Below are 26527 nucleotides of genomic sequence, written 5' to 3' on the forward strand. Positions count from 1 at the left end.
AAAGGTATTGCATTGTATATACTGCATTATTTTAATGTAAACAAATCAAACATTCAACATAGCGGGGTAAACTGGTCTTACATTTTAGGAAATATGAACACTGGACAACATAAGGACTGGGAAGTGATCTAGAAGTACTTGGGCTATTGCAAACTACATTCAGCCCAAAAGAACCTGCACACAACATATGTGTGCAAAGATGCTAACCATAGCATTAGAAATGAAGATAAAAGGTAGCTTCATAGCGAGTGAAGATGGGTAGAGGAGGGAAAGCTTTGAGGGAGAGTGTTTGGAGGTCCATGCTAACAACAGTGTTGTGCTCAACACTTGGCATCATCAGGATCTGATCACCAGCCACTGTCCCCTGACCTGCAAATGCCACTTTCTCAGCGCTGTAAACCTGGGGGGAAAAAAGAGCATTATCAACAATTTAAATGGAGTGAAAAATTACTTTGAATGAATATGTTATTTAGGCATCCAGATAATCCAGTGCTCTTCTAATATGAGTGTGGGTTTGTTGATTGTTTACCGGCCCCCATTTCTGTGACTCCGCACAGAACGAGGTTACCACATTCTCTGAGTTGTTGCCACCAATCACAAGCAGCCTGTCCGTGGCCCCCAGGAAGTAAAGTGTAGGGAGATCTACGCTGGCTCTGGTAAGGGTGGGAAGCAGTTCAGACCATACATCTAATAGAGAAAGAAAGAATTCAAAAGAACCATTTATGAATCAGTGTACAGCTTGTAAATGTAAATCTAGAGCCGGTGAACTATACCGAAGGCATTTTCCAGACAGCAGCACACATAAGAGTGAGCTTTCTGTGCTGGAAATAAAACCAGGTTTCTTTTGCTGAGCTTGGTTGCTTTTTTCCAGATGTATGCACCTTTCTTTGTGTTGTACTGCAGTAACAACTTCTCTCCAGTCCTCTGGATGCTCCCCAGCACATAGATACACTGTCCAAGGGTCGTAGCAAGAGGAACATCATGGGACAAAGACATGGTGAACTGGAAGTCAGTGAGTGGCAATGAGGACACAAACCTGAGGCAGAGATTATACCAATAACTAAAGGAAGCTTTTTTTTTTGGAAGAGAAACAATTAGAAAGCATCAAGTGCTGCAGAAAGCTGTTAGCTGTTTTGAACTAACAAAGAGGAAACAAACCTCCACTTATCTTTCCATGGGTCATAGCACTCTACAGCTGTGTAGAGAGCTGTGCTGGAGTCTGGAGTTACTAGAGAGTCCAAGTACCAGCCTCCCACTGCGTAAATACAGCCTTCACAGGCCACTGCACTGAAGTGCCTTCTGTGCTGTGGATATGACAGATGGCGACACTTTTCATTAGTGTTATATAAACGATGGAAAAAGACAAGGCAAGAGGAATTCGCTGGGGCTAAGACAAACAGGCAGACTGGCCACCTGCTTGAGACTCAAACTGGGAGACTGCTTACTTTTATCAGAGGAGATGTGGTGACCCACGTATGAGTAAAGGGATTGTATCGAAAGGAAGCCATGCTAAACTCCCAGCCTCTCTTCATACGCTCCCTGTAACCTCCTATGACATACAAGTAGTTGTAAAGCACCACTGTTGTAATACACCACTTATCAGCCCGAAAGGGAAGCTCTGTAAGTGGACACCAATCTCCACTGTCCTCTGATCCTTGCAGGGTGAATATGTGTCGTGCATGTTCTGTTTCTGGATCCTTCCAAGAACTCAGGTTCTCTTTCCGTAGGGTGCAGAGGTGTCGGTCTCCTCGAGTCCTCAAGTGGACAGCTTCTTCCCTCTCCTCTTCATTCAGGCACCTGAGGTATAAATCGATTTTAGTGAAAGACAAACATTTAAAATTGGGGAATTGAAACTTTGCTTACCTGATGATGTCTGGGAGCTCCAGCAGGTTTCTACTCAAGTAAGTCAGTACTGTCATCTTCAGTTCCACACAAAAGATCTCATGAGCAAGACTCAGGTATGACAAACAGTTAGATGGGCTGAGCTCATCTGTCAGGACTGACAGGCACTTTGAGAGGAAGGCATCTGCTAGAAGATAGTTGCTTACCTCCAGAGACAGAAAGAGAAATATAAGAAATCATGATGTCACTCCTAGGAATTTGAATTACTAGCCAAGGAGGTTTATATATGAAGCTGTACCTTTATATGTGCTCCCAACTCATTTTGGGGAACTTTGAAATTATTATTGAAGGAAAACTCAAGCAGATTGCGGAAGATGGAAGAGGACACGTGATCCATGTGGATGAGGCTCTCAGAGGTCTCTCTCATGCTGGACTGGGACAAAGCTCGGAAGTACTCACTGCACTCTGAAAGTCTTTGTAGGTTCACCTTTGAAATAAATTATTAAACCAAGTTTTTTAAACGGCCTTTTGTTAACCAGTATGACTGGAAATCTCACACGTTGCTTAATACTCACAAGAAAGGCATGTGGGCTGGTTTGGACTGTAACCTTGGTTTCATCACCATCTCCAAGGAGATATGTGCGGAGCGCTTCATTAGTCTTCCATTCCTCTGAGTCTGTTTGGCATAATGCCCTGTCTGTGACAGCTGAGGACGCTATCCAGTTGTTGACTATTGGAAAAGCATCCAAAATCCTTCTAAGAATGCATTTCAGCCAAAAGCTTACCCACTCAAAAAGTATCATAACGTATTGCCTGAGATTATTCATCTGAATGACAGAGCGCTGTCTGGATCAAAGTTGCACCTCACTGTAATTCAGAAATGAAATGCAGGTCCTCCATATAAGGTAAGCCAGGCCCGCTGAAGAATTCCAACAACCTCTGCACAATGGAAAAATAGAAGCATTTTAGTCCATGTGCTGTCAGCTGCTCTCCATTTCCCTGCCTCAGCTCTCACAGTCACGTGACCTTTAACGACGTAAACGCCAAAACGTCAGGGTCCGATTTCGTACTGCTTGGCGCTCTAATAAGCACGGCGAATAAAATGCTAGAAAACGTTTCTTGCCCTGCAGCAGACCAGGTGGACTCAGAAGGGTCTCTTAATCTTAGAGCAGTGCAAGTCTTTCTGCCTGATCTATTCTTGGATCACAGAGGTGGGATAGTGTTCAGTCTGAACATCATCGGTCACTCAAATTACTTTGTAGTTAGCTTACCTTCACATCTCTGTAAAACTTATCTAGACATGAAATAAAGCTTTAGCAGCTGAAAGATGTAAGACGAGCTTTTAAGCACATGTGTTTATTCGCATTTAAACTGAATTTGTTTAACAGAATAAAATTACAGAAAAGATGTTCCTTAAAAACAAAAACAGTCACAGGTAGTTAATGAGTAAACTTTCAAGTTTCGTCTTTGTGTAAAACATTGTTTTGGAAACTTTGATGTCAAATTGATGTACATTTATTCAAATATAGAACAAAGTCAAAATAAATAAAAGCATGTCAAAAAAAGCACTTCACATTCAAATGGGCTACAGTAATTGACTGTACGTTTTTATTATTGGTGAAACGTGCACAAATATTCCAATTTTTTTAATATTTTCTAAAAGATTGGTATATTTGGTAAGAATGTCACATATTTGAAGCAGCAGGTATAGAAGCAATTTTAAACAAGTGGAAACAAAACAGAGTCAAATGGGCAGGTAGTTAGTGCAGCAGAAATGCACTGTAATAACAGTTATCTTAATTAGTGACAAGGACAAAAAAAAAGAAAAAAAAAGACTGACATAAATGCTGTAAGCCATTTTTCATACATGAACTCTGCATGTTGCTTTAAGTTGCAAAATGCTGATGCAGTACATAAGAGAGCCTGTTTCAGATGTGTTCTCATTATGGGAAAAGCTTTGTGCAAGTAAGGAGAGGGTGCTGTCTGGATAAAGCATGCAGGAGTTGCTATACACCACTACCACTTGCGCAATTCTCACATCAGTGCGATAGGACACAAAGTAAACTTTCTGCTTTGAATGTCCAAAACAGATCAGCGCTCCAGTTCATGTGTAAAAACAGCTTTACACTTTCTAATAGTTAAACTGACAGTATTTTTTTCTACAGTGATGAAAATTTATGCAAACTGTATATTTTTTAAAAAGTCCTTACATAATAATTTGCTAAATGTAGGCAAGTTTGTAATGTAACAGTTAAAGAATAACTGGTGTGGAATATTTTTAAATTGTTTAAGGAAAAGGTTATGAAGCATGGAGTGATTAGGTAATAAGGGTCTCAGTTATTCCCTCACTGAATAGTCAGAATCAGCCCTTTACGATGAAAACTATGCACCCTATGAACATCACAAGGGTGAGGTAGATCTTTTACACAAATGCATCCCATGATAAAAGTGTCTAATAATGGTCCAAGGAAGTGAAGTGCATCTAACAAGTGTTTATATGAAAGAAAACCAGTTGTGAATCAACTGTGGCCCCCAAAATGATGACAACATTTCACAATAAGGGTATTCATGAGTAAAATAGAATGCCTGAGGTGCAGAGGCTCTTTTTTGTCATTTCAGCTTAAGCAGACAGGCATAGTTCCAACACAATGCAGGGGGCAAGCTTGAAGAATGATAACGACAAACAAATGAGACAGTACATTTTGATTAACAAGCTGGATCTCAGCTGAAGAGCTTCTTTTGCTTGAAGTAGGCATCAAAACGACACTGGGCGTAGTCCTGCAAGACAATGTGGTTTATTACAAAAAATATAAATGTGTGACTTGCGCTACACTAAAAGAGAATAATAACAACAGTAATAAGAATCAAACACTCCTTACCATGTATCCAAACTCAATCTTGGATAGCTTAGCTTGTATGATGGACCAGACCCCCCAGAGGAAGTGTGATGCTAATGCATATCTACAATTAAAAAAAACAAACAAACAGAAAATCCAGTGATCTGTTGATCTGCTGTAACTTGTTCTAATTGATCGTCAGCACTGCTGTAAAATCTATTTAAGGCTGTTTTACCTGTTTGCTTCAATTATTAAATCTTCTTCAATTTGTGTCTGGTCCACAGCAACGTTAGTGTCTTTGTGCTGTTCTGCCAAATAACTTCTAATAAAAAGAAGCTGAAATTTAAAAAAAAGTTACAAGTTAGTGAGTGTGGCTAAACTTCCAGCTGTTTCTGATTTAACTGATTTGATTTGACTGCATGTGCAGCATTTGATCTCGCTATTAAACATAAAAATGTATGAAGTTTCACCATTAGATGGCACTGCATAACCAGTCTATCCCATCAAGGGAGATGACTTCAAAGTTTTGGTTTGAACATCAGCCCAGTTTTATTTTTCCAAGGAAAGATTAGTAGAAAATTTTCTAACTAGCTTTATATCAAAACAATAAATAAGGAATCAGATCCTAAATGTACTGAAGAGAAAGAAAAACAAATATAGTGAAGCTGTGCGAGTATTAAATCAAGACAAAACACAGCACAATATTTGTGTCATTAATTGAATGCATCTATTAAAAGTGAATCCAGGAGTTACTGTCAAAAATCAACCAGTGTGCGTATACATATCTCCAAGTAAATGTTTCAAATCCAAGTTTTCTGCACGGTTTTCCTTGACAGTACATCAACTTACCTTCTATATTATTACAACTTCTATATTCATAATTACAATGCAGCATGTCAGGAGTAACTAATTTAAGCAGTGTTAAAAATGCAGCTCAATTTGAATACTCTTTATTTGGCGCTAGTGTTTTTTCGGACTGACCTGCTGCTCTCTGGTTGGATAGTTCTCTGGTGTGGCTTTGTAGAAAGGCCACTCATTGTAGGTGTAGTCGTACATCCACTCACAGAAATGGTTGCCAAAGTCAAAACCCCTACAAAAAGGAACACATTGTGTTATTTACCTTCACGTACAGGTGGCACAATTATTTGATTGCTAAATCAAGACAACATTCCCCTTACACATTACCTGTAGTTGTAACTGCTGTATTCAAAGTCTATGAGCATGAGTTTTTCCGCTGAGGAATGCTTTCCGTCTTCCAGCATGAGGATGTTGCCTGCAGCAACAAAACAAGAAGTGAGGCTTTAGCTTAACAAAATGAAGTAGTAGCATTTACTACCAGACTGGTCTTCCAATATTACATTTCTTTTGACATTATAAAAAACTTTAATGTGAAATAACTTATAGTTTGAATCATAATTAAATGATAAATCTTCATTGTATAATGCAAAAAAAAAAAAAAAGAATCCAAATGTCCTTTTTGCCCTTAATTCTAATACTGAAAACATTAAAGCATACATTGATAATTTACAGTAAATTGTGCCTTTAGCATCTTGGCACAAGCTTTTTTTGTTGGCTTTGCAAAGACTGTCCTAAAGAGATGAACTGAAATTTTCACAGTTTGGTGTAGAAGAACTCAACTGGTCTGCACAGAGTGCCGATGTCACACCTTTAAGATGACATGGAACAGTTTTTGTGAAGCAAGTTTATCAGCTGTCAGCTTATGTGTATCAAACCCTGAAAATGCTTTTATAGCTGCAGAGCTATGACTATAGCTGAACATGAGCTGTCCCTATTAAAAACTACAACCCAGCTTGCTCTTGACTTATATAATGCACAGCTTTCGTAAGAATTGTGACAGTGAAACCAGAGGGTGGGATCTATCGGACCACACCAGAGGCGTAATGATAGGCGGAGCTATGACTGGATGGATGGATGGAAGATTTTACCTTCTTGGACGTCATTGTGGCAAAACACCACTGGTGAGGGAGTTGCTGCGAGCAAAGCACTGTTGTGGAGACATGGGGCAAGAAAAACCAAGTAGGTGATGAAAGAAAAAGAGAGAAACTTGAACACACAAATCTTAGTGATGGATATGCAGCTAGTGCATTTTATGCAATATAACACTACAATTTAGAACTTCCATGAGAAAAGTGTAGACATCCTAATCTACCAGAATTAAACTTAAGCAATAGCACACAATAAGTGAATAAACTGTGTCAATATTGCACCGTAAGATAAACTGAACTAATCAACAGTTATTACAGGTCCACTCTTATTTGTTGACAGCATGGATAGAGCACTGTACAAAAGTCAGGGGTTACTAATACTACGATTTAGCACAATTATTTCTGCTATTCAGCCAGGATATGTAAAGATATTAAATGTGATAAACACTAAGCCATTCAAACCAAGTAAAAATTTACAAATCAATACTCTTGTACAAAAGCGAAAACTCCAAAATAACGTCAGTGACAACAGCAGTCGATTATATAACTGACACTTTGATCACTAGTAATTCCTGACCATAGAGAGAAGGCCAAACTGCCTAGAACAAGCTAAGATAACAGTACCCTGCAGTCACATACGCAACATGCTGTGACAGATACGCTTTCAACTCAGATAAATCTGAAGGCTCAAGTTCCTTGCAGCAGACAGCAACTACATATGTGAAACCAGTACATATAAACAAGACAATAAACACTGGTCTGATTCTCTAGCTGTTCTAAGGTCAGACTACCCAGACAACTCAGCAAGTGAACTTGTGGAAGCACTGGGACAAAGGTCACCTATCAGATGGAAGAATGAATTCCAAAGATTACATTTATGTAAGTAACGTAAGCAGAGCTACAATCCTTCCAGCTTTGAATAATGCAGCAAACCTTTTCACATAAAGACTCATTTTAGTGTAGGGCTGTGCGATATGACCAAAATCTCATATCCCGATATAAGAATTCTATCGTTCCGATAACGATATAAATCACAAAAATGTAACATTTTCTGTAAATTCTGTGAATCTCGGGCAGCTCGACTTGCAGGAAGTGTTTCCAGCTGCGCATGTAGCTGGAGTCGAGTGTTTTAACCGATGCATGAAACTATACATTTTTAGACATAAGTTGTAACGGCCGCCGTTTTCTTTGTGAGTATTTATTACACGGCGTGCTGCGGGGAAAAGCCTGTTCTAACGTTTGAGTCTAAGGTTTATTTTTTCGCACCTGACGGCTCTTTTTTACTTCTCATCTGTAAACACTCTGCATCTTTCACGTGATTCAGGTTTTTTTTGAAAAGTCTCAACAGGATCTTGAGCTTTATTGTGAAAGGTTTATGTGGAAAATAAACAAGTGGACACACGATGCTGTTACCTTCGTTGTTGCTAACGACAACGCATGAAAACAGGCGCTTGTCTGTCCGTAGTGTGGTTATATTAAATATAAGAGAAAGAGAGAACTTTAAGAAATTAATATAGCCACTACAGTGACCGTCAAAACGATGAAAAAATATTGCCGTAAAGAGTTTATTTTGCGACACCACGAAACAAACAATAGCGTAAAATGAAACGATAGACGTTTTTATATCATCATCCGATATATATCGTTATATCGAACAGCCCTATTTTAGTGGTAACCTTACTTGTCTGGTGGTGAGGATACATGACAGTTTTCTAAATGTCTCTAACAACACTGACAATCATTGATTTATACAATGACCTAAAACTTTATTGATTTAACAAAACTCATTTTCAAAGTCTTGATGTTGGCATGGTTACCTTATGGCCTCACCAGCAAACAGAAAGTCAGCACAAACTGTTTAGCTGCTAAATCTCTCTCCAATGCGTGACTCATACCCACTTTGTGAAGTTTTTGTTTGCGTTCCTGTATGAAAATTCGAGCATGTAATATGAGACGGCTCTGATAAGAGATCTAGCAGTTGGCTAGAGCAATGCAAATTACATCATTGTTCACATAAACATATTAAAGCAGGAGCTTTGTACTGTTTGTACTCTCTTCCTGACACTAGTGTGAGAGTCAGGAGGGGACTCACTGATTTGTCTTCTTCTCAATCTAAAGCTTTGTTTAAACTGTGTCCAAAAAGACAGTATACAGAATCTAGAGCCTGCGTTCCAACTCACCGGAGGCTTCTCAGTTCAGCAGGAAGGTCCAGTTTCATCAGCTTGTTGTACTTCTTCACATGTGCCTCACGAACAAAACTAATATTCATCACTTGTTCCATGTATCTAAAAACACCACAGACAGAGTATCTTTAACTGTGACTAAGTTACAGTTTGAGCAGTAGAGAGATAACATTCACATGTACTTACTTATCGATGGTCCCAAACAGCCACTTAGGCTTTTTGTTAAAGGGCATAACCATGTTATGGAAACGGGCCAGCTTCGTGGCAATCTCAGCGGAGATGGCTGGGTCCGAAAGCTGACTGGTGCGCATGCGAGTATTCTTGGAAAACAGAAACACAGCAAAATCTCTTATCACATGGTTTAAAAGACAAACAAAACAAACTGATGGGAATGACTCCAGCAGAAAGCAGCATAAACTCACTGTGTGTATGAATATACTGTGTGTAAACACTGGGGTACATCATACCGGAAGGTACTGTTCCAAGCGTCCCTGGGGGAAGATGCCATAAAGTTTTGGGCCTAAAGCTCGTTCAGCCAGGATGGCAAACATCACACTCTCTAGTACCAAAGAGTCCACTCCCTATACCACAGAGACACATGTGATGGAAGACACACTTACATGAGAATTAATGGCATTTATAGCATATACTGACATCAATAAAGGGGTGCAATCTTCTCTTTAAAATACCCGAATGATACTCTCAGCCACAGACATTAGATGCAACTTCTTGACATACGCGACAGACTAACCTGTAAGATGGCACCATAAACCCTGAGGAGCACCTGGCGAGGTTCGTCTTCCACACATTGCACGTGGTCGGGCAAACTACACAGGTACAGCAGATTACTCAGTCCACCGCTGCAAACAAAAACAACAGTGTTATAACAGCTAGGCCAAGCTAGAAATATCTCTCTCTAATCGAGATTGGAAACCATAAAAAATGTAAGCCAAAAGACAAGGCCACTCAAAGATACTCTTAAGGGTAAATCAATGATTGTTGGGTGCAAATTTACGATGAAATCACTGTATGACTCGTTTTAAGTAGGCGTCTTTTTATTATATCTTAAGCCTTAAAAACAGTAAACAGCACAAGCTTCTTTAGATCAGCCGGAGAGACTCCCTACTGTAGTTGGTTGGTGTTGGCACATGACCCTTCAAATTTGGACTGTTTCAGTCAGTGTAAACCTCTCACACTGAGAATAGTCTTAATTTTTAAATAAAATCCCATGAAAAGATGACCCAGGTTCATTTTCCTTTTGTTTCTTCTTCACTCACGATGAGCTTACACACCACTCCACATAGTTAAGTTACTGTGTCTAAAGTCCCATCTTTACCACCAACGGGTCGCAGCAAATGGCTGCTGGAGGTTTCTTCCTCTTAAAAGGGAGGTTTTCCTTCCCACTGTTGCCAAGTGCTTGCTCAAAGGGGATCGTTCTGATTATTGGGGTTTCTTCAGTATTATTGTAGTGTCTTGACCTTACAATATAAAGCACCTTGAGCCTGTATAAAAAAAAAACTGAAGTGAATTACAGTAATGTTGATAATTTGGAGGTCAAGACTGTTGGATGAACGTAGAAAACACTGGGTATGCTATCATTTTGAACCTGCAAACCAGTGTGGGAGGAAAACAAACAAACAAATGTCAGCTCAGAATAAGCCCACAGCTGACCTGCCACTTTTCCAACACTCACAGCGTCATAAGTTGTCTGACAGCGAGATAAGTAAACACTAAGGAGAGGTGGGTGTCCCTGCAGCTGACCCAACGTAGCAGAAACCATCAAGGATCTTGGATCTTATCGTCGCTTTACTTGAAACCATGAATACAAACATACTGGTTCCTACAGATTAGTATGTTTTAAAAAACGACTAATAATAATAATACCCTATCATTTAAATGAAGACATTATTGTGTTTTATTATCCACCGTACTGCTATAACTTTTAAGAATTTTACCTGACAATGCTGATTTGAAAATCAGCATCTTCAATGGTCTTCCACGACCCCGACAGAAAGTCTCGGCACCAATTTATGGCCCTATCCCTGGTGTCCCGGTCGACCTCTTCGCTTCTCCCATCCCGGAAGGACTCTGCCTCCGAGTCGTCATCACAGTTGGCCCCTAATAGCGGACTATGAGTCCTTAGGTGTCTCTGGTTTAGAACAAGCGTGCTCTCCACTTGCTTCTTCACAACCGGAGTATCTGTTTCTTCTGTAGTGACTGTGGCAATGCTGGTGCTGTAATTCTCCGGCCCTGAACTATTTTCTTTGCCTAAACCCGCTTCGCCGCAACTGCTTGCTACACTTCGGCTGGGCTGCATGTTGAATTTCCGGGCGGACAGTGAAGGAATAGCAGGGTGAAATGTCGGTCTGAGGCGACAGGAGGGGCTCGCTGACACACGCAGTCCGCCTGTAAAGCTGCTTAACCGGAAGAGCCGACCATAACTGGATATTATGAACCGCATGGGAGGCGGCTGACAGCGTAACCGTAATATATTCAGATTGCTGTAAACTCATTACGCAGACAACGTACCAGTGGATCGATGAGCCGAGATGAAGAATTCGACGTCCAATCAAAATTCGAGAGCGAGTTCACACACAAATCTCATTGGTCGTTGCTGGCAGTAGCTTCCTACGTCACGTTCGCTGAAGGTTTCTGGGAAATGAAGTTTTTATTTGTAATTGACTGTGGCGCATATCTTTGAATTCATTGAGTGCAATGAATAATATGATTTCAGAGTGTATTCGCTGATATTATTTGGCAGGAATGTGGGAGAAAAAGGTCTAGTTACTCTTTGCTTGCGTCTTATTCAACATAAAACTGAGTTTTAAAACTTTTTCAAGTGTGGGTTGTTTTCAATTGCCCACAGTAGTACGATGAAGCTTATTCTTTATTGCAATCCCTTAAAATGAATATACTCTGTCTATTGTGAGCAGGTAAGTTAAAGAGCCGGTATCTAACTTTTCATTTAGTTGAAAGCAAAATTTTTATTTGCAGACGCCCAAACAGAAAGGGCTATGCATTATTACACTTACCTTATAATTAAAGTAGGAACATTTATGTTTACACTTTCTTAATTTTACTTGAAGTACTTTATATTGATTACACTAAAATGAGGAGACTATTCTAACTAACTGACTATGCCACTGTTTATTTGTTTGTTGGATTTGAGAAAAACAAATTTTAACAGAGGTGCAGTGGGAGTTTGTGTTTTCTCTTTGCCAGTGAATTAGCCAAGTGCATAGAAATGAACACTTTCAGTGTCACTGAAAATCATTCATAGAAGCCATGTAATCGTACAGCAAGCATTAGGACATCTACTAAACTGAACAACTTTTTGTTGTTCCTTTATATCCTTCACTGTTAGACTTTTCATCGCCACTTTACGGTAACATACTGGCGTCACTGTTGCCAGCGTCATACCGTGACGCCGTGTTACGGTAGCTTACTGTTCTGCAGGATGATACCGTTTTTTGCTGGTGTGGTATAATACTCTTGGACAAATTATGGTAACGCACCGTAGCCTTTTTTACGGTATCTCACTGGCGCCAGTGAGATACCGTTATGTCGTTATGTCGTAAATTACGTCAACAAAGTAACATCATACTGTGATTAAAAAATTGGTATACTACCGTTTATTCCCGGTATGTCACTGTAAGCCCACTGCAAGGTAATAAACTGCAATATATTAACCAGTAACTTACCGTCATCACGCATCATCAGTACCAAAAATATTCATCTTTGCTAGAGGATACTGTGTCCCAACAGGTGGTCATACTGTTTAACAGGTCGTAATTTTACCGTAATTTCAGTTAACAGTAACATACTGTAAGAGACTGGAGGGTTCCAAAAAAATTGGATAGATAGATAGATAGATAGATAGATAGATAGATAGATAGATAGATAGATAGATAGATACACACACACACACAAATATATAATTTATGTGCTTTACACCACTTTATTTATTATCACTGATTTTTCCCTGCTGAAATACACATTTCCAAAATCAAAAACTGAAAAGAACTGGAAACATTTTCATTGAGGAAGCACTTGTTTTTACTAAACCATGTAATACATTATTTTCTCAGATGGTTGTACAAACAATAACGATATTATGTCATATCCATATCATGGCAGACAACATATGCTCAAGTGATGAGTTTTCTTAGTTATATTTTGTAGGGTCTTAAACCTACAGTGTGAAGTGCCTTGGCAATCATTTTATTGCCACCATACAAATAAACTGAATTGTAATGAATATAATATCAAGCCCCACACTTCTGCCTTTGTCCAAAATACTGGCTCACACCACCAAATCAATGTACAAAGCCAGGTCCACAAGGACATGGATGATCGTGTGTGGTGTGAATGAACTTGACTGACCTGCACTGAACCCTGATCTTGCTTTGTGGACTGAGTTCATTGATTTGTAGGGTGAGCCAATACGTGTGACAATAAAAGTGTAAGTAGCTGAAATAATTTTTAACAAACGGGTAAAAGAAGGAAAAAATATCAAAACTGTTGCACTCAAAAAACCTATTGGACAGAGACAGCGTCTTGCAAGATGGCAAGAGAGCTTGTCTTCATTGTTGTTCGTCTTGTGTAAATGTCCAGAAAGCATGGGCCATGGATCATCTGTGGAGACACGGGTAACAACACATTGGTCACTTAAATTATACAAGAAATTCACTAAAAATGGCAAAAACAGTTACCTAATTTGAAGTTCTCCACTCAAATTCCGTAAGCCGCTGGAGGAAAGTTCTGACATGAGGGTTAATGTGAACAACCTTTCGCTTCACAGTGGTCCCAGTCTTTCTGCTTGTCCCAACCTTGGAGGTACATTTTGTTCCCTCTTCAGGGTTTATCCTTACAAAAAACCTTGCACACGCTGACTCCTGGTATTCCAGGTTCAATACATAGAATGAACCAAAGAAGACTGACATTGCATCAGCAAAGGTGTTCTCTTTGTCCAGCTCAACAATTACACGCCCCTCTGCACTCACCATCCAGCAGGTGGCAATTACAGAAATTTGAGCTAGCAAAACAGAGACTGGATACCTGTGTCCACGAAAAGCTCCTGTGCCAAACAGAAATTGTAATATGGTCTAATCAGCTCTATTTCATAAATGACTTCTTACCAAGCATAATCAGCCTTGGAGTGCCTGGCAGGTTGCTCTCTGCTTCAAGGGACATACTGGTAGATGTTTCCTGCCAGAAAAAGGACCAAGACATTTTATGTAACAAATAAAAAAATATAACAGGACAGCAAGCAACAGCATTAAACCTAGAGCTGTATGAAAAAAGCTTACATCTGCTAAGACAAAGAGGGAGTCTTCATCTTCCTTGTAATACTTCATCATGAGAAGTATGGCTGCTGTGCCAACCTTGTTGTTGGTCAAAACTCCCTCACTTTCTATCTGCTGGATGAGTGTCCTTATACCAAGGTTCAATCTGAGCTTCTGGGTGGAGAAATAGTTAACAATCCTTCTGCCTTTGGTTATGAGGGCCTGACCTAAGCGCTCACTGATATCAATACCTGTGAGTTTGTGAAAGTGGTTTGAAAGACCTTTCTGAGTAAACAAGAATGGCCACTGCTCCTGAATTTCAGCTACTGAAAGTGAGGGACAACTGTTGATAAGCTGCCGCTGAGAAATATATGTGAGGCACATGAAGTCATCCACATCAGGTCTCTCCAAAGCTCCAGGTCCTTCTGAATTAAAAATTGTTAACAAGATGTCTTTCTTTTCCTCTAAAGAAGCTGACGTTTCCCCCTCAGGAAGTTCAACTGGCTGCCAATGAATACAGCCATAGCTATCCACAAGGCATCTAACTTTTTTTTGTGAGGTTGCATTACTGTTGGGACTGCAGTCTTCCTCATTCCTGGTTCTCTTTGTTTGACGAAGTCTATGTGTTGTATTATCTCGATTAACATGTTCAACTCTAGATTTGATGCTTCTTAGTAGTGAATAATGTCCACAACCCAGTCTTTCTCCCTTTTCAGTAAAATCTGCAAATGTTTGAGGGTATCTGTTTACAATGATCTTAGCAACCTCTTCACAAGATGCACGTTTAGGTGTTTCTGCAGTTAACTTGCATGGCCTCCACAACAATTCTAACCATACTTCTGTCCTCTGGATGACCTCTGTCTCCTCTTGTGATTGCATGCGACAGTTGGAGTGGAAATCATTCCCAAGCTCCAGAGTAATGGTGTCATTCAAATTCTTTGGTCTGCCATCTAAAAAAAAGAGAGATGGTGTTAGATTCAGTGTCTACTTTTGTTACAGCTGCAAAGATGCTGAAATTCCTCTATGATGCTCTGTATAGTGCTGGTTGGCAAGAGCATTTTAGCCTGCATTTTTAAATGACATAAAGTCAACTGTCTTCTAATAGATTAACTATGTCCTGTCCTTGCATTATGGCAAATCCCCCAATTTCTTGTTGCCTTGACTGCTGAAGTGTCTACTTATGTTTTTGAGAAATATGGCTGGAAAATGATGTTCGGACACTGAAGTATTTAGAGCAACCTTCAAATGGACATAATACTTCCCCCCCATCTTTGATATGAAATCTGAGAGAGGCACAAAGAGCTGTGAAGTTTTGTGCAGCATACCCACATCCAGGAACATGAACACACCAGTGAACTTATAAAACTCCTCCTTAGTCGTCTCCCTTCTTGTTCTGTGATTCCTAGGCATATGTGAATGAAGGCAGAAAATGTTCTGAAAGTGGCAGGACAGTTCTCAGCTCCACAAGAAAACCTATAGTTACCTACATGTTTGTGGCTTTTAACATGCAAACTGAACAATATATATTTGCGTGCACTGAAGCCACAAAATTTAGAAATACACATAGTTGCAAAAAGTTCAGTGACCAATTACCTTTCCTAAATGACATATGCAATGCAAATAGTAAGAGTATTGTCAATAGGGACCAATTCCCAGTTTTTACATGATCAAAATTATTCACAAAAGGCTTCAATAAACAGAAAATGTGTGCCGACAAGAGAGCAGTGCACAAAAATGAAAAGATATTTGAGCTCGACTCTTTAATGGGTTTAACATGACTTAGTCAGCACCCCGCACCGTACAGGTAGTACAAGCACACCTGAAAACACTGACCATCTAACAGCTTTAAACATTTGGGCGCAACCTCGGTAGTTCACCGATTCACCTGTTGCAAACGTCCAAGTTTTTATCAAGTCTCATAAATCCATTGGCAACTATTACCTAACTAGTCTTTTGAGTCTCCACATTCATAGATATAGACATTTTGTCTTAGCATTTGAATGAAAATATCCTGGTAGGGTAGCTTGAAAGTCAAAACAAACAGTACTAAGAACGCATTTCTGACTTCTCTCGAATAAGTGAAAAAAAATCCAACTTTAATGTGTCCCATGTCAGTCCGTTTTAGGGAAAAAGTGTTAAGTGGTTTCATTTAATTTTGAGATACTCCCGCATGGACGAGCAATTTGGAGTCTAGCAGAGTTATCACTAATTGCATACGATCTTCAGATATAATCCAATCAACCTTGCATTTAACCCGATTGAACATCCAGTAACCTCTGACTACTTCTAAGTTGCACATGTTAACGGTCTATTCATCAATAGTTGATGGTCATGTTGTTCTCCTGCTTTGCAGCTTTGTTTGAGTCTGAATTGCGGCTTAAACGTGCAAAACTTGAGAAGCAGATCAATATTTTCTTCTTGTTGTTATTTAATGGTGGTTGGCAACCAGCGAAAGGAGCATTAACCACCTCGAGCAATATTTTCTATCCTCATTGTTGTTCTGAAAGTGAATACCCGACGTGTGTGTCATACATCACGTTGTGCGTCAGGTGAAGGTGTGGTGTCGGCTATCGCACCTGTCGCATTACAAAGCTTTAAAAACATAACAATCGCTTTAAAAACACAACCCAACGCGCTAAACATGAACAAACATAAACACCCGTGTTACATTATCACGTATATCCAGGACATCTCTTCTGAACCAAGATGAAGTGGTGCTACAAAGGAATTATTTCTTTAGGAGAGTGCATTTAATAGCAGTCTGGCCTGCCACAAAAGGCACCGCTAAAAATACAGTTTCTGCTTGTCCCAGAATTGATCAATTTTGAGAGTGAAGTTGTAGGACTGATGCTGGTTAGTGGATGTGACACCTGAACTTGAGTAAAATGACGACCAGAGCATATTATTAGGTTAGTTCACTGTAGTTAGGCAGAGGTGTCTTAAAAAGTACCACCTTATACAAACCAAATGAAGGTCCAGTATAAGAAAGAATAAGAAGAGAAAAAAGGAACACCCTGCTAAATGAAGTCATTTTTAAACATTGCTCTAAATGTAGCCATTAGTTTTTGTTGCTGGCCATACAAAAAATAAGTATACTTCAAGTATATTTCCCAAGTATACCTTACCTAGTACGTGTACTAATAATGCTTCTTGGGATTATATTGGCCCCCGTTTTAGTACATAACAGTATTCTTGAAATGAACTTTTAGATGTACTTTTTGTTCACCATAATTGTACTAGCATAATGTCATAATGTCTACAAGAGTATAATTAAATATACTCGACTCTATCACAATACTAACCTTACAGTATTAATAATGTTTCACATTGTTTGAATAAACAAATACATTTATTAATATATGAGGTTCCATTCAGTTCAAGGAATTAAATTTTAGTGTGGCTGCAACTTACTCCTTAATTTAAAAATTATGCTGTATATTGTAGTTTATATTTTATACTACTTTCACAGTGAATCGCATTTTATAGTAATACACTCTGAATGAGGATTTAAGTAATTACTCTTAGATCTACAGTAGAAAACAACAGAAATCCAGATGGTGTAATAGTATAATCTCAGTAACATCACCAATTGTTACATTTGCTGTATTTTACAGCTGTTTCCATGAGTACGGTGAGTTATCGTAAAAATAATGTAATCTCATGGAATTTTCCCACAATTACATGCAAATTACAGTACTAAACTGCTAACATCCTTTAGAGTTTTTTACTGTTGATTTTGCAGTACTACGCTATGGAAATTACTGCAAAGGCTAACAGTGTTGTGATAAAACTTTGCAGTGCCTGATTTTATGCACTGAAAGTCAATTGACTTCATACTAAAGCGTATTTGTATTTTGCCTTTTATTCTGACATTTTATCTCCAGACAGGACCATTATAAGAGTGTTGCCTCCCAAATTTGCTGTTTTGAGGTGTACTGCTCAACTGATTAACTTTCTCTAACCCTCCTCAGTAATGCTTTACTTTTCATATCATTTTAACAGGTTTTTTTTTACAGCAATCTTTACATCAAATAGAGACATTGTTGGTGGTTGCAACAAGAGCAATAACAATATAAAACATACAAACAAAAACTTTTCATATCATTACTGTAAATGGTCAATGAATTTGTAGTGAATAGTGAACAGCCATACAGGATATGAAAAGTTTTGGAGTTATCAGATAATTTAAAAAAAAGTGAAAGTTTGCCTTTGCTGTGAAAGTATGCATGAAACTTAATGATCCACTTCCATGCACTGAAGGAGTAGTTTCAAATAAGATGTGTTTAGATGTGTTTTTGATGCTGTTATTTTAAAGAAAGTTTTCTTCACAAGACTTTATTTGACTAAGTTTGTCTTTGTTCTGAGTTACTAACATACCTTTTGTTTACAATCGATACAAGCAATATTAAAATATGAGAACTGACATACAATATGTATAATAACTTAAAACTAAGCAAAATCCCACTGAAATGTCATATGGAAAATAATTTGAGGGCTGCATAAATAATAAACCTGAGTAATGCTTTGTGAGGGAATGAAAGGATCAGGCAATGCTTTTATAACACTGAATATTTATTTGAAACACAGTCAATTCAAAGATTTCATCATTACTATGATCTGTTAGGATATTCTGTACTTCTTTGCACAAAGATAAGCTCTGGGCTGCTAACCACAGTGGTTTCTTCTCTTGTGACTTTCTTGACAGAACCAGCAATTTCTCTCCCTGTGGACATGGCAAGTGTCAGTTTCTATCAGACTTGCACTAAGTAGATCATAAAATGATGGGAAATGTACTATTTCTTTTTCAGATGAACCTTTTCAGCGGAGACCTTTTATGGTATGGCCACTGTTTAGCTTCGTTAATCATCTTACTCAAAAACAAGGGGGATCAAACTCCAGGAAACACTGTACTGATGGTGTCAGTGTACAACTTACTTTTTCTGAAGCACCTGGGTTCACAGTTATTTCCAAGAGTAGGTTGGCAAATAGCTACATCACAGTGGATGTACAGCTGGTCAAAAACAGAAAAAAAGCACATCTTTGAAAATATGTTACAACAAAAAGTAAGCATGAAATGAAAATAAAGATATTTTTCGCTTAGTATTGGGATGCTATACCTTTTCCTGTAAAGGAGGCATAATGTTTGGCTTTGTAGCTGCTGACTGGGTTGAACTACCATCGCCTACAAAATGGAACATTTTGAAAACAAAGCGGTTGTGGTGGCTTGGAAACTTGAATCCAAATGAGGGTCTGGGAAGCGGTCATCACGATAGGGGCAGCTATGTTAAAAGCAAAGTGTGTACAGTAAACATCAAAAATATAATACAAATGCCTCCAAATTAAGAGCACCACCTACTCTTACCCATCAATCAGCAAGTCCCACTGAGGAAGACTATGAAGATAGGAATCAGAGGTTGCCCAACATCTTTCAAGAGTTAAGACAAAGTTGGGATCGGTCCTCTCCATCAGGTAGACCTCAACGTAAACAGGATCCCTCAAAACCTTTCTGACAGGGTATTCGACAGCGGTGTAAAAAGAGGTGTAGACTTCCTCTTCTGTCCAAAAAATGAGAATAGTTGTAGTTGTTGACACATTCCCTACTAAAAGAGACTATCTTTGCAGATTTAGCTCTCCAAGACTAACCTTCAACACAACCCTTGGCAACACATTGTCCATTGGCCAGCTTGAGTTCCACACGCACAGGTCCAGCAGCTGCAACTGAGTTTGGCGGAGGAACCGGACCAACATCAATAACCAAAGCCTCAACTGTGGTGCCAACATATCTGCACTGGAACAACAACCTGGCACAAGAAATACAGTTTATCTTAGTCACTCATGAAGTAATTTAGCTATAAACTTTGAATAACAATTTCTTTCTCACTGAACGTTTTCGATCTTCTAGTTTCTGCCCATGCGTGGTAACATTTTTGCCTATGCTGTATCTACTTTCTGATAAAGATATTAAAATATTTACTCATTGTAGGTGTCCCTGGTAATGGATCCATGGGGTCCAGTAATCACCTGGTATACGGAAGACATCCTGTTCTCGTAAATTAGAACACCAGGCTCCTCCTACAGTATAATGACAGGATTTCAGTCTTTAACATTGCCTGTAAAAACTTAAACTTAAAACTTAAATTGTTAACTGAGATTCTAGTGCATCGGCCCAGACAGTTTCTCCAGGAAAGTTAGTCAGTGCATAGGCCCCCTCGCCAATAACTTCAAATCATCTGCTAAAAACCTTGGTATTACTTGTGATCAGCACCTGAATTTTGAAACTCAAATCTCAAAGGTTACCCAATATTGTTTCCTTCATCTCAGAAATGTTGCGAAAATCAAACCTTAAATGTCAGTGAATCCTCTTGAACTTTTAGTACACACTTTAAGTTTCTGTCAGTCCTCAGATCGTCTCCAATTAGTTCCGAATGCAGCAGCAAGGCGGCTAATGAAAATTACAGTGGTCACATATTACACCTGTCCTTGCATCCCTTCACTGGCTTTCAGTGAAATTCAGAATCCACTTTAAAATTCTGTTATTGACATATAAGGCTCTACATGTACAGGCCCCTGGTTATTTAGCTGAGTTTCTAACACCTCAATGCAGCTGGCCTCTCCGATTGTCTGACCAGGGTCTTCTAACTGTCCCTAGCTCTGATTTTAAAACCAGAGGTGTTGTAGCACCCAAACTGTGGAACAGCTTTGCTCAGTCAATGAGGTTGGCTCACTCTTTTATTTGTTTTAAGCAACTACTGAAAATAAAATAACAGTTTGCGGCTTTTATGTGAACTGTGCAGTAAACTCTGTGTTTTGAAAAGTGCTATATAAATAAGTTTTTCATGATTACTATTAGTAGTAGGAGGAGGAGTATTAAAAGTATCATTATTATTAATTCAGTTACAACACTTACTTTTACAACTGTACCACAGGCAGTGACAGGGAACTCATAGATGGCAAAAGCTGAAGTGCTGCCAACTGGATTGCAGCTGTGACCATTCTCATAGAAAGAAATTGTCTCCAAGTCAGTGTTGGGCAGAGTTGCATCTCTGGCCACCACCACGATGAACAGGCCTTCCTTGGTGCACTGAAGTGTCACTGAGGCAACAATAATAATAAAGTACAACAAAAAGAAAGACAAATGCAAATGCTTTTACCCTTTCACCATAATGTATCAGTGGTGTAGTTTATCTATAAAGCAGAACTTCTTACCAGATTTGCCATATTAGCACATGAGTCCATCAAAACAACAGTTTATAGCGTCACATTCAGAAGCAGAGATTTCATTAGTGCCACACGGTATCCTGTAGTTTTCCGCAACTTCACAAGTGTGAAATGACTCTAAAGGCTTTTGAGGGTTCAGAGGTCTTTTGGGCTGCTGAGGCTGCTGAGGGTATTCAGGGTTATTGATTTGCTTCTGCCCCTGTGGAGATGGTGGGTATCTAGGATTCTGAGGGTTCTGAGACCCTTGCCCATAATTTTGGGCATTCGATCTATAGCCCAGCAGGGCAAATAATAAAAGACGACAACAAGTCAGCTTTAGTACCATTACGTCACATAAAAGAGCAGCAAATTCTGTGAAATGTATCCTGCAAATATGTTGACTTTTATAAGGTATGGTTAATGATGGCCTGTTAGGATCTCACATCTGAACAGTTTCATAACAAGAACCTTCACAGGGTCTGTCTGACCAACACTGTGCCTTCACAGTGTAAACAAAAACTTTTATTTATCTTTCATTTTGACATCATTGCAAATCGTTGCAACAGGATGAAGTGTTCTTTGTCTGTGATTTAAAAAAAAAAGAAGAAGGTATAATTAGACGTAAGCAGGTCATCTGTGGACAGAAGGCAAGAGCTTTCAGTATTATGTATTTTGGCTGCATGAGCTATTCAGTCATTTTATTTGTGACAGGTTAAAATGTTAGTTTTAAAACTCCTGAGAGGCATTTTGTAAATCTATACTGTGCATGCATCTCAAACAAAATATACAGTTTCCTCCTCTTCGGTAACCTCTTCGGAGTCAAAGTCTTGTTTAGGATGAATTTTTATTTATTTAAGTCACTCCTCATAAAAATAAACGGTTTATTTTACGTGATAACCCAATAAAATCATGAATTTGTAATAATGTAATAGCATCTAGAGAGGTAATTCTGAGTAAAATAAAAAGTGATATAAACAAATTAAACCAGAGAAGAAGTATTGTGCAAATTGTACAGCTACTATTGTTTATCTGATGCACAAAAAAACTTGTGCCTCCACAATTAAACTTTTTGTCACTGTTGTCTATATACCTGCACCCATTACTCACATGAAAACAGACTTTTTTTTTTTTAATGTTCTTTTATATAATTTTTTCTTCTCTTGCAAAACTGTGTACTGCAAAGCTCTGAGTGAATGTCTTTATAGTTTTGGCCAAAGTGATAGCAAAAGTCTATGAATCTCTCTGGTGGGTGTGTCACTCCTATCACTATGGCTGTTTAGCAGCTGGTGGTGGACTTCAGAAGGGGTCAGCACAGAGACTACAAGCCCATTATCATCAATGGAGCTCCAGTGGAGAGGGTGCAGTCCTTCAAGTATCTTGGTGTTCACATCTCCTCAGACCCGACATGGGCTGCCCACATTCAGGTCCAGACCAAAAAGGCTAGGCAGCGCCTGTATCACCTACGACAACTGAGGAAGTTCAGGGTCTCTCCAAAGATCCTCAGGATTTTCTATACAGGCGCTGTGGAGAGCATCCTCACACAGAACATGACATCGTGGTTTGGGAACAGCTGTGTGAAGGACCAAAAAGATCTCCAGAGAGTGATCCGTACAGCAAAACGCTGCTGCAGGATTGCTCTCCCCCCGCTTCAGGACACCTACACCAGGAGATGCCGGACTACAGCAGCGCAGATACTGAAGGACCCGTCCCATCCTGGCAACAAACTGTTCCAACTTCTGAATACTGGTAGAAGGTTCCGCATCTTCCGGGCAAGGATAGAGAGACTCAAGAGGAGCTTCTATCCCCAAGCCATCCGTGCCCTAAACACACACACCCGCCCTCTCACATCATCTATAATTGACTGAGACAGGACTCTCTTCCAGACACTCTAAACCAAGGCACAATGTACATTTCAATTCCTTTAATTTTAAATATGTTTATATTGTCTATCCTGTAAAATAGTCAGATGTCTATTCATATTAATGTACAAAATTCACCTGCTTGCTGCTACTACTGCACATTCACCCAGTGTATATACTATATATATATATATATATATATATATATATATATATATATATATATATATATATATATAATGTTCCTCCTCTACCCCCCCCTCCCCCCCACAATTTTTGCACATGTCGAGGAGCGTGTCAGGCTACATTTCACTGTGTGTTATACTTGTATAACTATGCATGTGACAAATAAAGAACCTTGAACCTTGAACCTTGAACCAGATCTCAGTACTGACTTGAAAGTGCATGGACTGCATGGCAAAAATCCTTCTTCAATTTTTTTTCTCCAATGTCCCTTACTGGGATCCATACTTTCACATGTTCTTTAAAGGAAACTGGATTTAAATACAATAACAACAACAACTCCCACCCACCTGCCCACTGTTATTAAAAAATATATAAAGGCCTTTTGATTTTAGACTTCCCTTGTGTTAGAATGGCTCAATAACATTTTCTTTCTCATATCTCATATATCTTCTTTTATTTTGTGGTTGGTGGTTAATCTGTTATGAATTAGAGCCATATTGATCTGCAGACCTTTACATAAGGTGCTTTGGCAAAATATTGATTTTGATCTACTATGTTAAGGGCACCTAAACCAGGGTCAACATAACCTTTTGTGTCCTGTTTTTCTGCTGCATCTTTGTCACCTGTTTGAATATCTTTTCTCACTTGTTTGAAGAAACCATGATTGAAGAAGATTTGCCTGTGTGCTCCACAGTCACATTTTATGACTAAGAAACTGAAGAATCTGAATCCAGATGTATAAAAAAGTTGCTAGTTAGCAAGTGCAGTCATTTCAGTAGCTAAAATTGATGTTCATCAACCCTGAGGCCAGCTGAAGGGGAGGGAATGTAGTGGAAGTAAACAAGTTCACTGTGTTATAAAAGCAGATGGGCATTTCCAGCTCCCTTACAGCACCCAGTGAACTACCGTGGGCACCATGCTACTGAAGTGTGCCACTGTTTGCCTTGTGGCACTGGCCTTGCTTGGACTCTGTGATGCTCAGGGTGGTTTTGTGCCTGGGGTGTGGGCTCCAGACCACCAACAACAAAAACAAACATTTGAAAAACCACTCACATGGAAATACCCTGAAGATCCTAAGCCCAAGCCTAAGCCTGATGTGCCGTTCCAGCTGAGATATCCTGTTTCTGCTGCATCTGTTGCTGTTGAATGCAGGGAGGACATTGTTCGTGTGGAAGTCAAAAAGGATTTCTTTGGAGTTGGCCAGCTGATAAATTCGGCTGACCTTACCCTGGGTTCATGCGCTGTTGTCGGAGAGGATACGCCAGCTCAAGTGCTGATTTATCAAGCTCAGCTGCAGAATTGTGGGAGCACATTAAAAGTATGAAGAATAAATATTACATTATTTTGAAATTTAATTCAAGAGCTGGAAAACAGGTTTATGTATAATTTGACTTGTTTTGTATATATATTTTTGCTAGATGACTGGAGATTCCTTCATCTACACCTTCACACTGAACTACAACCCCCAGCCTGTGGGTGATTCTCCTGTGATTAGGACCAACAAAGCAGCTGTAATTGTTGAATGTCACTACCAAAGGTACGTAAACATTGGGAAGATTTGTTAAGATAAAGACATCAAAACAATAGAATTATATTAGTATTTAATGTGCTCTATAGTACGACCTGAATATTTTTAGTAATCTAGAATTTACCAAATGTAATCTGGATATTTCAGTGATATATTATTCTTGCTTTAGTTTTTTGCATTCTCGTAAAACATGTCCTGTCACTTAGAAAGCACAATGTAAGCAGTCTCGCTCTTGAACCCCTCTGGGTCCCATTATCTGTGGCTAAGATGGCACAAGAGTTTCTGTACTTCACCCTGACACTCATGACTGGTGCGTTTAAGATCAGTTTCTCAGTGTGTTTTATATTGTATGCGACCTTGATTCAAAATACATACTTGTTTGAATTATAGAATTGTCATGTCTTGTTTCACAGATGACTGGAAAAATGAGAGGCCAAGCAACCAGTATTTCCTGGGTGACGAGATTAATTTTGAGGTCTCTGTCATGCAGTACCACCATGTGCAGCTCCGTGTTTATGTGGACAAATGTGTAGCTACCCTTTCAGCTGATGCATCTTCTAGCCCCAGATATGCATTCATAGAGCAAGGGTAATGTAGTTTGATGAGATTGTTGAAGTTGTTTTGTATATTAAGACCTGATTATCACAGATGCCTATGCTACTGGTTACTATGGTCATTTCACATTGTTTTCTTGTGTGCAGGTGTATGATTGATGGTAGGCTCACTGGATCTGTTTCGAGGTTCCTGGATCGCACTGCAGAGAACAAGCTTCAGTTCCAGCTTGAATCCTTCAAGTTCCAGAATGCTAACAGTGGAAAAGTATGCAATTCCAAATTTGAGTTACTAAGTGCATTGTGTTATATTTTCAACAACATTACTAATGTAGAACTATTACATAGAATAATAACATAAATTCTCTCCTGTTCTTAGCTGTACATTACCTGCAACTTGAGAGCAACATCTGTTGCCCAAGTCATTGACAGTAACCACAGAGCTTGTTCCTACATCCGTGGGTGAGTCTACCTTTGTACACATGTATCAATGATCATTAGACCAGAACTGATGTGGCGATACTGCTTACATTTCCATTTCTCCCAAGGTGGAAAGAAGCTGCTGGATATGATGGTGCTTGTGGCTCCTGTGAGTCTTTAACAGGTGGGCAAACTAGTATTGGAATTATTAGTGGCACTACTGGAGGTGGACTTGGTAATACAGGCACGGGAAATACAGGAACAGGGACTACAGGCACTGGAACTGGAAATATTGGTGGCGGAACCCCGGGTTCTACAAGCCCAATTAAACAGGTCCCTTGGTTTAGGGGGAGACGGGACGTGTCTCAGCAGGAAGGTATGTGTTTTAAAAAAAATATAAGTATTGCAACATTTTAGTAGAGGGAAAGTTTCATTTCAGTTGGTCCTACAAAAAGATAATTGTTTTATGCTTTCTATTTTTTAAGTAAAAAAAAAAACCCCACAATGATGCATACTGCAACAATTCTTCTTTCTTTTCTCAGTTTTGGAATGGGAAGGAGAAGTCACCTTGGGTCCCATCTCCATTGAAGAGAAGAAGATAGCTTAAAACAATTTCCTGCTATAAACACGGCCATTAAAATGAACTTCATCTGTGGTTCATGCCTGAACATATGTTAATTTCATTCTTCTTAT

General features: G+C 39.2%; 4 protein-coding genes and 1 pseudogene across 5 annotated transcripts; 1 reads left to right on the forward strand and 4 right to left on the reverse strand.

Moving 5' to 3' along the window:
* Window positions 1-214: 214 nt before the first annotated feature.
* LOC146664748 (kelch repeat and BTB domain-containing protein 11) lies at window positions 215-2969 on the reverse strand. Its single transcript, XM_085411996.1, has 8 exons — window positions 2418-2969; window positions 2141-2329; window positions 1864-2048; window positions 1446-1797; window positions 1159-1304; window positions 882-1036; window positions 530-687; window positions 215-400 (listed from the first exon to the last, which is right to left on the reverse strand). The coding sequence occupies exons 1-8, from the start codon at window positions 2667-2669 to the stop codon at window positions 215-217; spliced, it is 1623 nt and encodes a 540-aa protein (XP_085268122.1). The 5' UTR covers window positions 2670-2969.
* Window positions 2970-3192: 223 nt separating this feature from the next.
* Window positions 3193-11378, reverse strand: chkb (choline kinase beta). Its single transcript, XM_085411999.1, has 11 exons — window positions 10764-11378; window positions 9560-9668; window positions 9276-9389; window positions 8995-9128; window positions 8806-8910; window positions 6626-6684; window positions 5865-5952; window positions 5661-5769; window positions 4915-5015; window positions 4722-4803; window positions 3193-4620 (listed from the first exon to the last, which is right to left on the reverse strand). Exons 1-11 carry the CDS (start codon window positions 11267-11269, stop codon window positions 4564-4566), a joined length of 1464 nt encoding a protein of 487 aa, XP_085268125.1. The 5' UTR covers window positions 11270-11378; the 3' UTR covers window positions 3193-4563.
* A 2142-nt stretch (window positions 11379-13520) lies between these two features.
* LOC146664750 (uncharacterized) lies at window positions 13521-14477 on the reverse strand. Its single transcript, XM_085411050.1, has 3 exons — window positions 14118-14477; window positions 13947-14016; window positions 13521-13843 (listed from the first exon to the last, which is right to left on the reverse strand). Exons 1-3 carry the CDS (start codon window positions 14475-14477, stop codon window positions 13521-13523), a joined length of 753 nt encoding a protein of 250 aa, XP_085267176.1.
* A 4226-nt stretch (window positions 14478-18703) lies between these two features.
* Window positions 18704-21636, reverse strand: LOC146664751 (zona pellucida sperm-binding protein 4-like; annotated as a pseudogene).
* A 2615-nt stretch (window positions 21637-24251) lies between these two features.
* On the forward strand, window positions 24252-26441 carry LOC146664752 (zona pellucida sperm-binding protein 3-like). Of its 2 annotated transcripts, XM_085411052.1 has the most exons (9): window positions 24252-24653; window positions 24754-24872; window positions 25070-25173; window positions 25277-25451; window positions 25565-25682; window positions 25794-25876; window positions 25963-26045; window positions 26100-26210; window positions 26377-26441. In XM_085411052.1, exons 1-9 carry the CDS (start codon window positions 24252-24254, stop codon window positions 26439-26441), a joined length of 1260 nt encoding a protein of 419 aa, XP_085267178.1. The 2 variants fall into 2 exon arrangements, with proteins under 2 accessions (XP_085267178.1, XP_085267177.1); XM_085411051.1 differs by having other exon boundaries at window positions 25963-26210.
* Window positions 26442-26527: the final 86 nt, after the last annotated feature.

This window comes from Rhamphochromis longiceps, linkage group LG7, assembly GCF_057381845.1.
Source record: "Rhamphochromis longiceps isolate RC_006_pf linkage group LG7, R_longiceps_female_GT1.1, whole genome shotgun sequence".
Lineage (NCBI taxonomy): Eukaryota > Metazoa > Chordata > Actinopteri > Cichliformes > Cichlidae > Rhamphochromis > Rhamphochromis longiceps.

Excerpts from the sequence above, each read along its gene's own strand:
- chkb (XM_085411999.1), bottom strand. The coding sequence starts at position 11,269 with ATGCGGTTCATAATATCCAGTTATGGTCGGCTCTTCCGGTTAAGCAGC. Across the intron at positions 9,390-9,559 it reads TTTATGGTGCCATCTTACAG|GGAGTGGACTCTTTGGTACT; the intron begins GTTAGTCTGTCG and ends TCTGTGGTATAG. Across the intron at positions 5,016-5,660 it reads ATCCAACCAGAGAGCAGCAG|CTTCTTTTTATTAGAAGTTA; the intron begins GTCAGTCCGAAA and ends TTTAAATTTCAG.
- LOC146664748 (XM_085411996.1), bottom strand. The coding sequence starts at position 2,669 with ATGAATAATCTCAGGCAATACGTTATGATACTTTTTGAGTGGGTAAGC. Across the intron at positions 2,330-2,417 it reads CCAGCCCACATGCCTTTCTT|GTGAACCTACAAAGACTTTC; the intron begins GTGAGTATTAAG and ends TTTATTTCAAAG. Across the intron at positions 688-881 it reads GCAGTACAACACAAAGAAAG|ATGTATGGTCTGAACTGCTT; the intron begins GTGCATACATCT and ends TTTCTCTATTAG.
- LOC146664752 (XM_085411051.1), top strand. The coding sequence starts at position 24,252 with ATGCTACTGAAGTGTGCCACTGTTTGCCTTGTGGCACTGGCCTTGCTT. Across the intron at positions 25,174-25,276 it reads CACCCTGACACTCATGACTG|ATGACTGGAAAAATGAGAGG; the intron begins GTGCGTTTAAGA and ends CTTGTTTCACAG. Across the intron at positions 26,211-26,376 it reads GGACGTGTCTCAGCAGGAAG|TTTTGGAATGGGAAGGAGAA; the intron begins GTATGTGTTTTA and ends TTCTTTTCTCAG.
- LOC146664750 (XM_085411050.1), bottom strand. The coding sequence starts at position 14,477 with ATGTGCCTCACATATATTTCTCAGCGGCAGCTTATCAACAGTTGTCCC. Across the intron at positions 14,017-14,117 it reads CCCTCTTTGTCTTAGCAGAT|GAAACATCTACCAGTATGTC; the intron begins GTAAGCTTTTTT and ends TTTTTCTGGCAG. Across the intron at positions 13,844-13,946 it reads TCCAAGGCTGATTATGCTTG|CTCAAATTTCTGTAATTGCC; the intron begins GTAAGAAGTCAT and ends CTGTTTTGCTAG.